Genomic DNA, 19,969 nt, shown 5'->3' on the forward strand with positions numbered 1-19,969 from the left:
CCTTCACACACACACACAGCACCTTCACACACACACACAGCACCATCACACACACACACAGCACCTTCACACACACACACAGCACCGTCACACACACACGCAGCACCTTCACACACACACAGCACCTTCACACACACACACAGCACCATCTCACACACACACAGCACCTTCACACACACACACAGCACCTTCACACACACATACAGCACCTTCACACACACACACAGCACCTTCACACACACACGCAGCACCTTCACACACACACACTGCACCTTCACACACACACACAGCACCTTCACACACACACACTGCACCTTCACACACACACAGCACCTTCACACACACACGCAGCACCTTCACACACACACACTGCACCTTCACACACACACACAGCACCTTCACACACACAGCACCTTCACACACACAGCACCTTCACACACACACACAGCACCTTCACACACACACACAGCACCTTCACACACACACACAGCACCTTCACACACACACACAGCACCTTCACACACACACTGCACCTTCACACACACACACACTGCACCTTCACACACACACAGCACCCTCACACACAGCACCTTCACACACAGACACAGCATCTTCACACACACACAGCACCTTCACACACACACACAGCACCTTCACACACACACACAGCACCTTCACACACACACACAGCACCTTGACACACACACTGCACCTTCACACACACACACAGCACCTTCACACACACACACAGCACCCTCACACACACACACACAGCACCTTCACACACACACACAGCACCTTCACACACACACACAAACAGCACCTTCACACACACACAGCACCTTCACACACACACATCACCTTCACACACACACACAGCACCTTCACACACACACACAGCACCTTCACACATACACACAGCACCTTCACACACACACAAAAACAGCACCGTCACACACAGACACAGCACCTTCACACACACACACACACACAGCACCCTCACACACACAGCACCCTCACACACAGCACCTTCACACACACACACAGCACCCTCACACACAGCACCTTCACACACACACACACAGCACCCTCACACACACACACAGCACCCTCACACACACACACACACACACTGCACCTTCACACACACTCACTGCACCTTCACACACACAGACACAGCACCTTCACACACACACACACAGCACCTTCACACACACACACTCAGCACCTTCACACACACACACACACACAGCACCCTCACACACACACACAGCACCTTCACACACAAACACAGCACCTTCACACACACACACAGCACCTTCACACACACAGCACCTTCACACACACACACAGCACCTTCACACACACACACAGCACCTTCACACACACAGCACCTTCACACACACACACAGCACCTTCACACACACACAATGCACCTTCACACACACACAGCACCCTCACACACACACACACAGCACCTTCACACACACACACTGCACCTTCACACACACACAGCACCTTCACACACAAACACAGCACCTTCACACACACACACAGCACCTTCACACACACAGCACCTTCCCACACACACACTGCACCTTCACACACACACAGCACCTTCACACACACACACAGCACCTTCACACACACAGCACCTTCACACACACACACAGCACCTTCACACACAGCACCTTCACACACACACACAGCACCTTCACACACACACACAGCACCCTCACACACACACACACACAGCACCCTCACACACACACACAGCACCCTCACACACACACACACAGCACCTTCACACACACACACTGCACCTTCACACACACACACAGCACCTTCACACACACACACTGCACCTTCACACACACACACACACTGCACCTTCACACACACACACACACACACACACACGCTGCACCTTCACACACACACACACACAGCACCTTCACACACACACAGCACCCTCACACACACACACTGCACCTTCACACACACACACACACTGCACCTTCACACACACACACACACACACACAAACGCTGCACCTTCACACACACACACAGCACCTTCACACACACACAGCACCCTCACACACACACACTGCACCTTCACACACACACACACACACACAGCACCTTCACACACACACACTGCACCCTCACACACACACACAGCACCTTCACACACACACACAGCACTTTCACACACACAGGACCTTCACACACACACACACACACTGCACCTTCACACACACACACTGCACCCTCACACACACACACAGCACCTTCACACACACACACTGCACCTTCACACACACACACACACACACGCTGCACCTTCACACACACACACACAGCACCTTCACACACACACAGCACCCTCACACACACACTGCACCTTCACACACACACACACACAGCACCTTCACACACACACACTGCACCCTCACACACACACACAGCACCTTCACACACACACACAGCACTTTCACACACACAGGACCTTCACACACACACACACACACTGCACCTTCACACACACACACACACACAGCACTTTCACACACACAGGACCTTCACACACACACACACACCACCTTCACACACACACAAACACACTCTGCACCTTCACACACACACACACTGCACCTTCACACACACACACAGCACCTTCACACACACACAGCACCCTCACACACACACACTGCTCCTTCACACACACACACACACAGCACCTTCACACACACACACTGCACCCTCACACACACACACAGCACCTTCACACACACACACAGCACTTTCACACACACGGGACCTTCACACACACACACACACACACACACACACACACTGCACCTTCACACACACACACACACACACACACAGCACTTTCACACACACGGGACCTTCACACACACACACACACACACCACCTTCACACACACACAAACACACTCTGCACCTTCACACACACACACACTGCACCTTCACACACACACAAACACACTCTGCACCTTCACACACACACACACTGCACCTTCACACACCCACACACACACACACAGCACCTTCACACACACACTGCATCTACACACACACACACAGACCACCTCCACACACACACGCACACACAGGTAGGGTGGTGGATGTTGTCTATATGGACTTCAGTAAGGCCTTTGACAAGGTCCCTCATGGTAGACTAGTACAAAAGGTGAAGTCACACGGGATCAGGGGTGAGCTGGCAAGGTGGATACAGAACTGGCTGGGTCATAGAAGGCAGAGAGTAGCAATGGAAGGATGCCTTTCTAATTGGAGGGCTGTGACCAGTGGTGTTCCACAGGGATCAGTGCTGGGACCTTTGCTGTTTGTAGTATATATAAATGATTTGGAGGAAAATGTAACTGGTCTGATTAGTAAGTTTGCAGACGACACAAAGGTTGGTGGAATTGCGGATAGCGATGAGGACTGTCAGAGGATACAGCAGGATTTAGATTGTTTGGAGACTTGGGCGGAGAGATGGCAGATGGAGTTTAATCCGGACAAATGCGAGGTAATGCATTTTGGAAGGTCTAATGCAGGTAGGGAATATACAGTGAATGGTAGAACCCTCAAGAGTATTGAAAGTCAAAGAGATCTAGGAGTACAGGTCCACAGGTCATTGAAAGGGGCAACACAGGTGGAGAAGGTAGTCAAGAAGGCATACGGCACGCTTGCCTTCATTGGCCGGGGCATTGAGTATAAGAATTGGCAAGTCATGTTGCAGCTGTATAGAACCTTAGTTAGGCCACACTTGGAGTATAGTGTTCAATTCTGGTCGCCACACTACCAGAAGGATGTGGCGGCTTTAGAGAGGGTGCAGAAGAGATTTACCAGAATGTTGCCTGGTATGGAGGGCATTAGCTATGAGGAGCGGTTGAATAAACTCGGTTTGTTCTCACTGGAACGAAGGAGGTTGAGGGGAGACCTGATAGAGGTCTGCAAAATTATGAGGGGCATAGACAGAGTGGATAGTCAGAGGCTTTTCCCCAGGGTAGAGGGGTCAATTACTAGGGGGCATAGGTTTAAGGTGAGAGGGGCAAGGTTTAGAGTAGATGTACGAGGCAAGTTTTTTACGCAGAGGGTAGTGGGTGCCTGGAACTCGCTGCCGGAGGAGGTGGTGGAAGCAGGGACGATAGTGACATTTAAGGGGCATCTTGACAATAACATGAATAGGATGGGAATAGAGGGATACGGACCCAGGAGGTGTAGAGAATTGTAGTTTAGTCGGGCAGCATGGTCGGCACGGGCTTGGAGGGCCGAAGGGCCTGTTCCTGTGCTGTACTTTTCTTTGTTCTTTGTTTGTTTGTTCACACACAGCACCTTCACACACACACACACAGCACCTTCACACACACACACACAGCACCTTCACACACACACACAGCGTCTTCACACACACACACACACACACACAGCACCTTCACACACACACACACACAGCACCTTCACACACACACACCCACACACACACAGCACCTTCACACACACACAGCACCTTCACACACACACACACCACCTTACACACACACACACACAGCACCGTCGTGCACACACACACACACATCACCTTCGCAAAGAACAAAGAACAAAGAAATGTACAGCACAGGAACAGGCCCTTCGGCCCTCCAAGCCCGTGCCGACCATACTGCCCGACTAAACTACAATCTTCTACACTTCCTGGGTCCGTATCCTTCTATTCCCATCCTATTCATATATTTGTCAAGATGCCCCTTAAATGTCCCTATCGTCCCTGCCTCCACTACCTCCTCCGGTAGTGAGTTCCAGGCACCCACTACCCTCTGCGTAAAAAAACTTGCCTCGTACATCTACTCTAAACTTTGCCCCTCGCACCTTAAACCTATGCCCCCTAGTAGTTGACCCCTCTACCCTGGGGAAAAGCCTCTGACTATCCACTCTGTCTATGCCCCTCATAATTTTGTATACCTCTATCAGGTCGCCCCTCAACCTCCTTCGTTCCAGTGAGAACAAACCGAGTTTATTCAATCGCTCCTCATAGCTTATGCCCTCCATACCAGGCAACATTCTGGTAAATCTCTTCTGCACCCTCTCTAAAGCCTCCACATCCTTCTGGTAGTGTGGCGACCAGAATTGAACACTATACTCCAAGTGTGGCCTAACTAAGGTTCTATACAGCTGCAACATGACTTGCCAATTCTTATACTCAATGCCCCGGCCAATGAAGGCAAGCATGCCGTATGCCTTCTTGACTACCTTCTCCACCTGTGTAGCCCCTTTCAGTGATCTGTGGACCTGTACTCCTAGATCTCTTTGACTTTCAATACTCTTGAGGGTTCTACCATTCACTGTATATTCCCTACCTGCATTAGCCCTTCCAAAATGCATTACCTCACATTTGTCCAGGTTAAACTCCATCTGCCATCTCTCCGCCCAAGTCTCCAGACAATCTAAATCCTGCTGTATCCTCAGACAGTCCTCATCGCTATCCGCAATTCCACCAACCTTTGTGTCGTCTGCACACACACACACATCACGTTCACACACACACAGCGTCTTCACACACACACACACCACCTTACACACACAAACACACACACAGCACCTTCACACACACACACACAGCACCTTCACACACACACACACACACCACCTTCACACAGACACACACACACACACACCACCTTCACACAGACACACACACACACACAGCACCTTCACACACACACACACACACACCACCTTCGCACAGACACACACACCACCTTCACACACACACACACACACACACACACCACCTTCACACACACACACACACACACAGCACCTTCACACACACACACACACCACCTTCACACACACACACACACACACACCTTCACACACACACACACACACACCACCTTCACACACACACACACACACACACACCACCTTCACACACACACACACACACACACACACCACCTTCACACACACACACACACACACACACACCACCTTCACACACACACACACACACACACATACACACCACCTTCACACAGACACACACACCGCCTTCACACACACACACACACACACAGCACCTTCACACACACACACACCACCTTCACACACACACACACACACACAGCACCTTCACACACACACACACACACAGCATCTTCACACACACACAGCACCCTCACACACACACACACAGCACCTTCACACACACACACAGCACCTTCACACACACACACAGCACCTTCACACACACACAATGCACCTTCACACACACACAGCACCCTCACACACACACACACAGCACCTTCACACACACACACTGCACCTTCACACACACACACTGCACCTTCACACACACACACAGCACCTTCACACACAAACACAGCACCTTCACACACACACACAGCACCTTCACACACACAGCACCTTCACACACACACACAGCACCTTCACACACACACACAGCACCTTCACACACACAGCACCTTCACACACACACAGCACCTTCACACACACACAATGCACCTTCACACACACACAGCACCCTCACACACACACACACAGCACCTTCACACACACACACTGCACCTTCACACACACACAGCACCTTCACACACAAACACAGCACCTTCACACACACACACAGCACCTTCACACACACAGCACCTTCCCACACACACACTGCACCTTCACACACACACAGCACCTTCACACACACACACAGCACCTTCACACACACAGCACCTTCACACACACACACAGCACCTTCACACACACACACAGCACCTTCACACACACACAATGCACCTTCACACACACACAGCACCCTCACACACACACACACAGCACCTTCACACACACACACTGCACCTTCACACACACACACAGCACCTTCACACACAAACACAGCACCTTCACACACACACACAGCACCTTCACACACACAGCACCTTCACACACACACACAGCACCTTCACACACACACACAGCACCTTCACACACACAGCACCTTCACACACACACACAGCACCTTCACACACACACAATGCACCTTCACACACACACAGCACCCTCACACACACACACACACAGCACCTTCACACACACACACTGCACCTTCACACACACACAGCACCTTCACACACAAACACAGCACCTTCACACACACACACAGCACCTTCACACACACAGCACCTTCCCACACACACACTGCACCTTCACACACACACAGCACCTTCACACACACACACAGCACCTTCACACACACAGCACCTTCACACACACACACAGCACCTTCACACACAGCACCTTCACACACACACACAGCACCTTCACACACACACACAGCACCCTCACACACACACACACACACACAGCACCCTCACACACACACACAGCACCCTCACACACACACACACAGCACCTTCACACACACACACTGCACCTTCACACACACACACAGCACCTTCACACACACACACTGCACCTTCACACACACACACACACTGCACTTTCACACACACACACACACACACACGCTGCACCTTCACACACACACACACACAGCACCTTCACACACACACAGCACCCTCACACACACACACTGCACCTTCACACACACACACACACTGCACCTTCACACACACACACACACACACACAAACGCTGCACCTTCACACACACACACAGCACCTTCACACACACACAGCACCCTCACACACACACACTGCACCTTCACACACACACACACACACACAGCACCTTCACACACACACACTGCACCCTCACACACACACACAGCACCTTCACACACACACACAGCACTTTCACACACACAGGACCTTCACACACACACACACACACTGCACCTTCACACACACACACTGCACCCTCACACACACACACAGCACCTTCACACACACACACTGCACCTTCACACACACACACGCTGCACCTTCACACACACACACACAGCACCTTCACACACACACAGCACCCTCACACACACACTGCACCTTCACACACACACACACACAGCACCTTCACACACACACACTGCACCCTCACAAACACACACAGCACCTTCACACACACACACAGCACTTTCACACACACAGGACCTTCACACACACACACACACACTGCACCTTCACACACACACACACACACACACAGCACTTTCACACACACAGGACCTTCACACACACACACACACCACCTTCACACACACACAAACACACTCTGCACCTTCACACACACACACACTGCACCTTCACACACACACACAGCACCTTCACACACACACAGCACCCTCACACACACACACTGCTCCTTCACACACACACACACACAGCACCTTCACACACACACACTGCACCCTCACACACACACACAGCACCTTCACACACACACACAGCACTTTCACACACACGGGACCTTCACACACACACACACACACACACACACACACTGCACCTTCACACACACACACACACACACACAGCACTTTCACACACACGGGACCTTCACACACACACACACACACACCACCTTCACACACACACAAACACACTCTGCACCTTCACACACACACACACTGCACCTTCACACACACACAAACACACTCTGCACCTTCACACACACACACACTGCACCTTCACACACCCACACACACACACACAGCACCTTCACACACACACTGCATCTACACACACACACACAGACCACCTCCACACACACACGCACACACAGGTAGGGCGGTGGATGTTGTCTATATGGACTTCAGTAAGGCCTTTGACAAGGTCCCTCATGGTAGACTAGTACAAAAGGTGAAGTCACACGGGATCAGGGGTGAGCTGGCAAGGTGGATACAGAACTGGCTGGGTCATAGAAGGCAGAGAGTAGCAATGGAAGGATGCCTTTCTAATTGGAGGGCTGTGACCAGTGGTGTTCCACAGGGATCAGTGCTGGGACCTTTGCTGTTTGTAGTATATATAAATGATTTGGAGGAAAATGTAACTGGTCTGATTAGTAAGTTTGCAGACGACACAAAGGTTGGTGGAATTGCGGATAGCGATGAGGACTGTCAGAGGATACAGCAGGATTTAGATTGTTTGGAGACTTGGGCGGAGAGATGGCAGATGGAGTTTAATCCGGACAAATGCGAGGTAATGCATTTTGGAAGGTCTAATGCAGGTAGGGAATATACAGTGAATGGTAGAACCCTCAAGAGTATTGAAAGTCAAAGAGATCTAGGAGTACAGGTCCACAGGTCATTGAAAGGGGCAACACAGGTGGAGAAGGTAGTCAAGAAGGCATACGGCACGCTTGCCTTCATTGGCCGGGGCATTGAGTATAAGAATTGGCAAGTCATGTTGCAGCTGTATAGAACCTTAGTTAGGCCACACTTGGAGTATAGTGTTCAATTCTGGTCGCCACACTACCAGAAGGATGTGGCGGCTTTAGAGAGGGTGCAGAAGAGATTTACCAGAATGTTGCCTGGTATGGAGGGCATTAGCTATGAGGAGCGGTTGAATAAACTCGGTTTGTTCTCACTGGAACGAAGGAGGTTGAGGGGAGACCTGATAGAGGTCTGCAAAATTATGAGGGGCATAGACAGAGTGGATAGTCAGAGGCTTTTCCCCAGGGTAGAGGGGTCAATTACTAGGGGGCATAGGTTTAAGGTGAGAGGGGCAAGGTTTAGAGTAGATGTACGAGGCAAGTTTTTTACGCAGAGGGTAGTGGGTGCCTGGAACTCGCTGCCGGAGGAGGTGGTGGAAGCAGGGACGATAGTGACATTTAAGGGGCATCTTGACAATAACATGAATAGGATGGGAATAGAGGGATACGGACCCAGGAGGTGTAGAGAATTGTAGTTTAGTCGGGCAGCATGGTCGGCACGGGCTTGGAGGGCCGAAGGGCCTGTTCCTGTGCTGTACTTTTCTTTGTTCTTTGTTTGTTTGTTCACACACAGCACCTTCACACACACACACACAGCACCTTCACACACACACACACACAGCACCTTCACACACACACACAGCGTCTTCACACACACACACACACAGCACCTTCACACACACACACCCACACACACACAGCACCTTCACACACACACAGCACCTTCACACACACACACACCACCTTACACACACACACACACAGCACCGTCGTGCACACACACACACACATCACCTTCGCACACACACACACATCACGTTCACACACACACAGCGTCTTCACACACACACACACCACCTTACACACACACACACACACACAGCACCTTCACACACACACACACACAGCACCTTCACACACACACACACACACACACCACCTTCACACAGACACACACACACACACAGCACCTTCACACACACACACACACACACCACCTTCACACAGACACACACACCACCTTCACACACACACACACACACCACCTTCACACACACACACACACACACCACCTTCACACACACACACACACACAGCACCTTCACACACACACACACACCACCTTCACACACACACACACACACACACACCACCTTCACACACACACACACACACACCACCTTCACACACACACACACACACCACCTTCACACACACACACACACATACACACCACCTTCACACAGACACACACACCGCCTTCACACACACACACACACACACAGCACCTTCACACACACACACACCACCTTCACACACACACACACACACACAGCACCTTCACACACACACACTGCACCTTCACAAGCCAGGGTGGAGGGTTTCAGCAAGATACAAAGTGAGATAGGGCTGAAGTCGGGCAGCGCTACGGAGGTGGAAATAGGCGGCCTTCGCGACGCTGCGAGGTGCGGCTGGAAGCTCATCTCAGGGTCACATCTGACACCAAGGTTGGAAGTAGTCTGGTCTCTGAGAGTTGTCAGGGAGAGGGATGCTCGGGAATGGAGTTTGGGCCGGGGACCGGAGACAATGGCTTCAGCCTTCCCCATATTTAATTAGAGGAAATCTCCGCTCATTCATTACTGATGTCAGATCGGCAATCTGATAGTTTAGCTAGAGTGGAAGTGGAGAGAGAGGTGGCGGTGAGGTAGAGGTGTTTCTGTCCATTGATGAGGCTGAATTCAGGGGCCCTGGTCATCGTTGCACAGAGTAATCAGCTCCAGATGGGATTTAGCACAATTTAGATTTGTTAGAAAATCACTGTAACTCTGAAAAAAACAGGTAAATAGCAAGATAGTTAAAACCTCATTGCAAACATTGCAAGAAACTGGTTTCTCTCATGAAACGACCTGTCAAAGTGATTGTCCTTGCTGAAATAACAGACATCACAATGCAGTACCGAGTTTACAACTTTCAGAAGGCTTTCTACATAACTGCCTGTTCGATACACTGACTGCCAATCCCTCGGTACAATACTGAATAAACATTACAGGAAAAGCACCTGAGATCTCGAATACAAAACCCCATTCACTGCCCTAACCTGCCTGTGTGCAGCAATGTTTTGTGTGGTATGTTTGGGGGGGGGTGTGGAAGATGAGGATACAGACTACCTTGCTCTGTCTCCAGGTTTACATGCAGCCAGTGCATCATGCATTCCACATGTCGCATTCCACATGTCATATTCCACATGTCACATTTCACATGTAGCATTTCATACGTCACATTCCAAATTCCACATGTCACATTCCACTTGACACATTCCACATGTCACATTCCACATTTAACATTTCACATGTCACATTCCAAATTCCACATGTTACATTCCACATGTCATATTCCACATGTCACATTTCACATGTAGCATTTCATACGTCACATTCCAAATTCCACATGTGACATTCCACTTGACACATTCCACATGTCACATTCCACATTTAACATTTCACATGTCACATTCCAAATTCCACATGTCATATTCCACATGACATATTCCACATGTTGCATTTCACTTGACACATTCCACGTCCCAGATTCCACATGTGGATGACACATTCCACATGACATGTTCCAAATGACACATTTCACGTGGTGCATTCCATGCCATATTGCACATGCAACATTTCACATGTCACATTCCACATGCCACATTCCATATGTCACATTCCACATGTCACATTCCACATGACACATTCCACTTAATAATAATAATATAATAATAATCACTTATTGTCACAAGTAGGCTTCAATGAAGTTACTGTGAAAAGCCCCTAGTCGCCACATTCCGGCGCCTGTTCGGGGAGGCTGGTACGGGAATTGAACCGTGCTGCTGGCCTTACTCTGCATTACAATCCTTAACACATTCCACAGGCCACATTGCACATGTGGGTGACACATTCCACTTGACACATTCCATGTGTCACATTCCACATGGTGTGTTCCAAATGACACATTCCATGCCACATTGCACACGTAACATTTCACATGGCACATTCCACATGTCACATTCCACTTGACACATTCCACATGCCACATTCCACATGTGGGTTACACATTCCACATGACATATTCCATGTTCCACATTCCACATGATGTGTTCCAAATGACGAATTCCATATTACATTCCACTTGACACATTCCATGTGTCACATTCCACATGGCACATTGCACATGTGGGTGACACATTCCACATGACATATTTCATGTGTCACATTCCACATGCCACATGACATGTTCCAAATGACACATTACATGCCACATTGCACACACAACATTTCACATGGCACATTCCATATGTCACATTCCACATGTCACATTCCACATGGTACATTCTACATGGCACACACACACACTGCACCTTCACACACACACACGCCACCTTCACACACATACACACACACTGCACCTTCACACACACACACGCCACCTTCACACACACACACACACACACAGACACACACACTGGGGGCATTCTGGCTAAGTTTGCCGATGATACAAAGATAGGTGGAGGGGCAGGTAGTATGGAGGAGGTGGGGAGGCTGCAGGAAGATTTAGACAGTTTAGGAGAGTGGCCCAAGAAATAGCTGATGAAATTCAACGTGGACAAGTGCGAGGTCTTGCACTTTGGAAAAAAGAATAGAGGCATGGACTATTTTCTAAACGGTGACAAAATTCATATTGCTGAAGTGCAAAGGGACTTGGGAGTCCTAGTCCAGGATTCTCTAAAGGTAAACTTGCAGGTTGAGTCCGTAATTAAGAAAGCAAATGCAATGTTGTCATTCATCTCAAGAGACACATTGAACACATAACATTCCACATGTCACATTCCACATGTCACATTCCACATGTCACATTCCACATGGTACATTCCACATGGCACATTCCATGTCTTACATTCCTAATGACATGTTTCAAATGACACATGTCGCATGCCACATTCCACATGACGTGTTCCTAATGACACATTCCACATGACGCATTCCATGCCACATTGCACACGTAACATTTCACATGTCACAATCCACATGTCACATTCCTCATGTCACACTCCACATGGCGCATTCCATGTATTGTATTCCACATGACATGTTTCAAATGACACATTCCACTTGTCACATTCCACATGCTACATGACATATTCCAGATGAAACATTGCACGTGTCTCGAGTCTGAGGAGATCGAAATGCCAGTTGAAAACAGGTGCTTTGTATTCTCTCTGAAATCAGTATTTTAGTTCTTCTCTTGTTACCACCTTGCTGAGGTCCCTGTGATGAAAAAGCCATCATTAATTTACTGACTTTCAGCTTTGTTCAAAACAAAATCTTTTTAACGTCATTTTGAATTTCTCACACAGCCGCCTTTGCAAAGCAGAACCCTTGTTGGATGACTCGGTTGGGTATGTATTTTAAGATCTTTACCTATCTCACCCGTGAGCTCTACTCTACAGCTTTAACTGTAATTGTTTCAGGAAGTGAGCCATCCAGAGTGTTGGCTGCTGCTCGCGACCTTCTTGAACACTGATCCATTACTGTAATTGCGTTTTATGATTATGGCAATACAGCTAAGAAAAATGATTGTAATGAGTTTAACTCTTTGAGCATTGACTGTCTCTTCCGGCTTTCAGAAGCAGGTGTCTTGTTATTTTGTTCACATTTTCAGTCATGTTCAACCACTTTAATAAGGAAGACGAGATTATTCGGGCACATTGCGTAAAAGCTGACTGCCATGCTGACATTGAGCAGTATATTCAGAACGTACACTCGATATTCGAGGACATGACCACAGGTCATTTTTGACCTATTGAAATAGATACATTGATTCCTGATTTCTAAAGAGACACTTCATTGTGAAGTACGCTGTCCCTTTCAATATAAAATAATTAGAAATGTACACTGCGTTATGGAGAAACAATTAGGGCTCCTCACTTTATTGCTTTGCGGTCTTGCTATTGTAAGTTGCAGCTCAGCGAAACCTGCCTTCGCTGAAGGATGAGCAAACATTTCCTCCAACTAATTGGAGATGTGCCTGTGATCCTCACCACCAACTTCATTCCCTCTGTTCCCCTCCCTGGCAACTGTCGCAGGCTGAACCAGATCGCTCTCACCTCAGGGTGAGTTTTCAACTACATATCCGTGTGATCACGAAGGCCTCCTCCATGACATTCCTGTAATCTGCCCAGCCTCAGCTCAACTGGGGGTGAAGCACTTATTCGTGCCTTTGCTACCTCTATATTTGATGAGTTTAACACATTCCTGGCCAGCCTCCTCTCTTCCACTCTCTGTACGTTTGAGCTCCATCAAAACCCTGGGAGGTTTATCGCACCAAATCCTCTTCACCTATCACCCCTGTGCTTGCTGATTACATTGACTCCCAGTTAAAGAAAGGCCTGGATTCTTCGGCCAGCGGAATTCGCATTTCCCACTGGGAGTGCAACCCCGCCCACGGGTTTCCCGGCCATGTGGAGTGCCTTCAACGGGAAATCCCATTGCCAAGCAGCGAGAGTAGAGACTCCACCGCCAGTGAAGAGCACGCCGCGAGAAACACGGGGCTGGGAGTCTGGAGAACCCAACCCAATGCCTCAATCCTTCATCGCCGTCCGTGTTTCAAACCCATCGATGGCTTTGATCCTCCAACTCTCTGTAAAACCCTCCACCCAGCTCCACAGCTCTCTGAAACCTCTGGGCTCACTCATTATGCCCTCGGTCTGGCCCACTCCCCATTTTAATCACTCCACTATTGGCCTTCAGCTGGCAAGGCCACGAGCTGTAGAATTCGCTCCCTAAACCCCACCACCTCTCCCTCCTCCTTTAAGACATTCATGAGAAACTTTTGGTCATCTGTCCTCATATCGATTATGTGATTTGGTGTCAGGTTTTGCTTGGCAATGCCCCATGTGAAGATCCAAGGGGCATTCCTGTTCTCTTGGAGGTCCAGGAATTGTAGCCGATCAGGGGGAACCCAACAAAAAGGCAGGGAAAATGGGGAATAATGTATCTTCAAAGTGTATTTGTGGAAGGCTCACCTCTGTGTATGTCTTTCTCTGCAGAAGGCTGCCCAGTTCGAACGTGTCTGCGGTTAACCGGTAAGAATTAGTTTGTGCCCTCTCTCTGTGGAGGCCGTGGGTTATTTTTGGAGGGATGGGGAGTGTTTATAAACAAAAAGACATTCAATTCAGACCTTCATCCTCCTTGCCAAGTAGGACAAACCTCTTTCAGGTCAGGTTTGCTTCCATGTGGTAGATTTGGTTCTGAGAATGTTCTAATCTGGGGGGGCCATCCGGTACCTGAGTCAGGCACATCAAAGAAAAGAAAGATCTTCTAATTATAGTGCCTCCCCCACGCTCACAAAGCCATGAAGCTCTCTCTTATTCTCCTTATGATAGGATGTGGGCATTAATGGCAAGGCCAGCGTTATGTTGTCCGTTCCTAATTGCCCTTGAACTTGTGTAGAGTAAAGGGTTAACTCGACTAGTAACTCCGTAGCATGTGGTTACGGAGCGATGTCAGAGTAATGTCCCTCTCATTGAGACGAGGTGAATGAAAAGCACCTTACAGAGGAGCTGTGACTCTGTCCTGATCAATAAACTCGTGAATACCCTCCTCCCCTCCCCCCACTTTATTGAACCCCCCCCCCCGCCCCACTGAGGCACGGAGGCTACACTTAGTCCCATTTCCTGCACTAACTGCTCACCCCAATCACTAAACCTTGGCCTCCGGACCCGCCCAACACCCCAACTAACTGATTAGTGAGTCCTTCAGCCCCTACCCCACCCGCAGCCCATCTCATAATGGAGGGCACCCCCAGGCCCGATCCCCAGCATGGGCAAGATATCACCCGAGCACCATTGCACAGAGAGCCCAGCAGTGCCAGGGTGGCACCTGGGGGCACTGTCAGGGTGCCACCCTGCCCAGAGCTCTACTACCAGGCCCCCCATCTCCTGGGAGACCCCACCAAGTGCCAGTCTGCGTGGTCTACGTTTGTGGCAACCAGTGCTGAACAGCACCCTCTCAGGGCTTCCGAGGCAATGCTGTTAGATCCCGCTAACTCTGGCATGGAGCATATTCAAGTGAGACTAACTGCACACTTTAATACGCAAATAGGAGGGATCCAGATCGTGACGTCTTGCAAAATCTCATTAGATCTCGTGAGGTGTGACGAGGCCGGCCTCTCATGAGAGTTAATGACCTAGCCGCGTCCCTGAACGCCGCGAGGCCCATGGATCACGGCGAACGCGTCAAGTCCATTCGGCCAACTCTTTTGAACTGGGGAGGGGGAGAAATCTGATGGGTTTTAAGCTGCAGAGAAAGGGGGAGGGGTCGGTGGAGCCAAACAGAAGGTGAGAGGTTAGAAGGTGGGGGCGATTGAACGACAAAGACAAAGGCAATAGTGTTAAAGACTGTGCTTTGGCCCATCGTAGGTGTTAATAGCAGAATAAAGATCAGCACTGTCTGACAGCTAAAACATGATAACAAGGCTGGCACTTGGGGTGGGGTAGTCCTTTGGTGGGCCATCACTTCGCTGGGACATTGGAGCAGGCCGAGGACAAGAATATGAGCCTAAGAGCAAGATTGTGAATTGAAATGCGAACCGACCTAAAGGCCGGGGTGATGCTTGCAGATTGAGCGAAGGTAACCTGCAAAGTGGCCACCCTGCCTGTGTTCAGTCTCCCTGGTGTGGAGGAGACCGCATTGGGTGCAGAGAATACAGTCGACCAAATTGAAAGGTGTGCAAGTGAATCCCTACTTCACCTGGAAGGAGTGTTTGGGGCCTTGGTCTGTGAGGAGGGAGGAGTTAAAGGGGAAAGTGTTACACATCCGGCCTTTGCAGGGGATGATGCAGTGGGAAGGGGATGAGATAGTGGAGGAGGGGACCAGGGTGCCACGGAGGAAATGATTCCTTCGGAATGCTGGGAGGGGAGGTGAGGGGAAGAGGTGTGTGGTGGTGACAATCATGCTGGAGTTGCCGGAAGTGGCGGAGGACAAGCCTTTGAATACGGAGGCTGATGGGGTGGAAAGTCTGGACATAGGGAATCCCATCCTGGTCCTGGGAGGGAAGGGTGGTGACAGAAGTGTGGGAAATAGGTCAGACATGGTTGAAGGCTTCATCAAGTCCATCATAGCTGGGGGATTCCTTGGCTAAAGATGAAGGATGATGTATCAGGAGCTCCGATGTGGGAGGTTGCTGCATCAGAACAGCGCGAGAGGGCAGTACCATCTTTATCTTTGTTAGCAAGGTTTAAATATTTATCTCGTGTGTTCTAAACAGCCCATTAGTAATTCAAGTAAATGCTTCTCAAATGAGGATAACAAAAGTACTTTGAGGAGAGACTGCTCACTGCATTAAGGGTAAATTGCGAAGTAGATGTTTCTAACATCACAGCATCGAGGGGGGGCGTGAAAACCTTCCCCCAGTAAACCTCAACCTCACTTTAAAACATTGAAAAGGTGTTTATCGTCATGGAAAGTCAAACTGACACATGTAGCCACCAAACCTCAGAGAAGCAACATAACAATCATATTTAATTAATGTCAGAATTTCCATGTCCGCCTGTAATTTGACATTTGTGACATTAAAGTGTCGATCGTGCAGCCAGAGCTTCACCAACCCATTTATTCTTCATTATGATTGGTTCATTCATCTTGGTAAAGTGGTACCAGCCATTTTATACAGATTGACACACTTACTGGCTGTGTGTCGAGGAATCATTCCGAGATTCCTGATGCTCCCATCAGATGGGCATGGGACTTAGTTCAGGTGCAGTCTAAACATACAGAGACCTCCCAAAGCAACGGGAAGTGGCTGAGTTGCGGGGTGGGATTTTCTGAACCTTCCCGATGACGGGCCGCCCCTCCCGCCGGCGAACCCCGCCCCTGGAGAATTCACCTCTGCTCACAGCCGTCCACTCTTTAAATGGTCCTAATTCAGGTGGAGAGAGAAATCGAAGGGTTAAAATCTGACACAAATTGCTTCCACAGTGTTCCTGCTTAAAATCTATAATTAATATGAAGTTTCAATACTTACATACTCAAGCATCCAGGAACTGTCACATTTGAGTCTGAGGCAGAAGGACAGAGTATGAAATAAGCACGGACTCTTTAGATTCATCCTGTCAGTTTATATATATTTTTCACATGTGAAAGCTTTTGTAATTTAACCTCCCATTTTCCTTTACTGTTTAAAACAAAAACAGGAATGGTTTGACATCAGAGAAGCCAGGTGCTGTTACTGATGATGTGAATATTTACCAAAAGTACATTGCCAGGTATGCAAAATTCATATTGGATAAAAAAATGTTTTGCTTTGAAGGGAGCACAGGCAGGCTCTTATTGTTCGGTGTTGGCTACATTTCAAAGTCATTCAGTAATTTGCAAAACACACCACTTGGTATATTTTGAGAAAAGGTTCACAGAGAATGGGAGACTAGTTTGACCCAGAAAGTTCGAACACTGTCCCTTTTCGAAGTGCTGGACTGGTTGGCCTGCATCCAAACACAATGTTAAAAGCCCTGCTTGGAGGGATGCTGCTGCTGTCCGTAAAGGCTAGTCCACAGCACAGAATTGTCCTCAAACCTTCCAAACTTGAGGTGTGGCAAGGGTGGGGGGTGGGAAACACGGATGCCACACGTGCACCTGATGTGTTTCCGTGGCTGGGACATGGGGAGCTCAGAGCTCTGTCCCAGAAGGGATTCTAACAATCGTTCACACACCAAGCGCTTGAATGAGGTGTCTGTTGTCAGTGGTGTTTGTTTGCCAAGCACATATCCAACCTGACCATCTTCGCTACACGCTCATTCCAGAAAGGAACACAACTTAAGTAGACAATTTCCAACTGGAAGCTACCATGGTTAAAATTTTAACAAAGAAGTTGCCAGAGTTTCGATCGCATGCACTCAGAGAGGGTCATTTAACCTGCTGGTCAATAGTGTGAAAAGCCTAATATCAACTCAGTTACTCATCAACCATTTCTGCCTCATTTTGATTCTCTATTGCCCAAAATTACTCCCAGAAAGTGTTACTTGGCAATTCTCCCAGTTCCCCGGCTGGAAAGACCAAGGAAAATCTCCTCACTGGGTGTCCTGGCCCCAAGGCATCCCGGGATTATATCCCAATTGCTCCCATTTCCCCGCCCCACTGACGTCCTCACTGACTGGAGGATCTGGGACAAGTTCAGAGACAGGCAGAGAAGTTGCCGGTTTAATTTTTTGGCCACTCCAGGGGTGGGTGAGGCAGATTGGCTGCTGCTCTTCAGCCGAGCGAAGGCCGCATCGACGGACAAAACAATCCCACAGGCCCCGCGTGCTCCTCTGCCTGTGCTAACACCAGGCCCCAGGGGAGGTGTGGCTTGAAATGAGCCCCCTGTACGTTCTGCAGCGGTTTATCACTTCACAAACTGACCAAGGTGAACACATCCACCCAGTGAGGCCAACTTGGCTCCAGGTGAAACTTACACCCTGTCCGAGAGTCAGACAAATATTTGTTGGATTG

The 19,969-nt window shown here is 49.2% G+C and overlaps 1 protein-coding gene across 6 annotated transcripts in view; it reads left to right on the forward strand.

The window, feature by feature from the left end:
* Window positions 1-19,969, forward strand: part of casz1 (castor zinc finger 1) — a 750,295-nt gene that overhangs the window by 609,809 nt on the left and 120,517 nt on the right. For all 6 annotated transcript variants that reach the window (XM_072477862.1, XM_072477866.1, XM_072477864.1 and 3 more), the window contains 3 exons: window positions 13,840-13,881; window positions 15,532-15,567; window positions 18,676-18,747. In XM_072477862.1, coding sequence (XP_072333963.1) covers window positions 13,840-13,881; window positions 15,532-15,567; window positions 18,676-18,747 — 150 coding nt within the window. The remainder of the gene's footprint in view (window positions 1-13,839; window positions 13,882-15,531; window positions 15,568-18,675; window positions 18,748-19,969) is intronic.

The sequence above is a fragment of the Scyliorhinus torazame genome, chromosome 16 (genome assembly GCF_047496885.1).
Source record: "Scyliorhinus torazame isolate Kashiwa2021f chromosome 16, sScyTor2.1, whole genome shotgun sequence".
Lineage (NCBI taxonomy): Eukaryota > Metazoa > Chordata > Chondrichthyes > Carcharhiniformes > Scyliorhinidae > Scyliorhinus > Scyliorhinus torazame.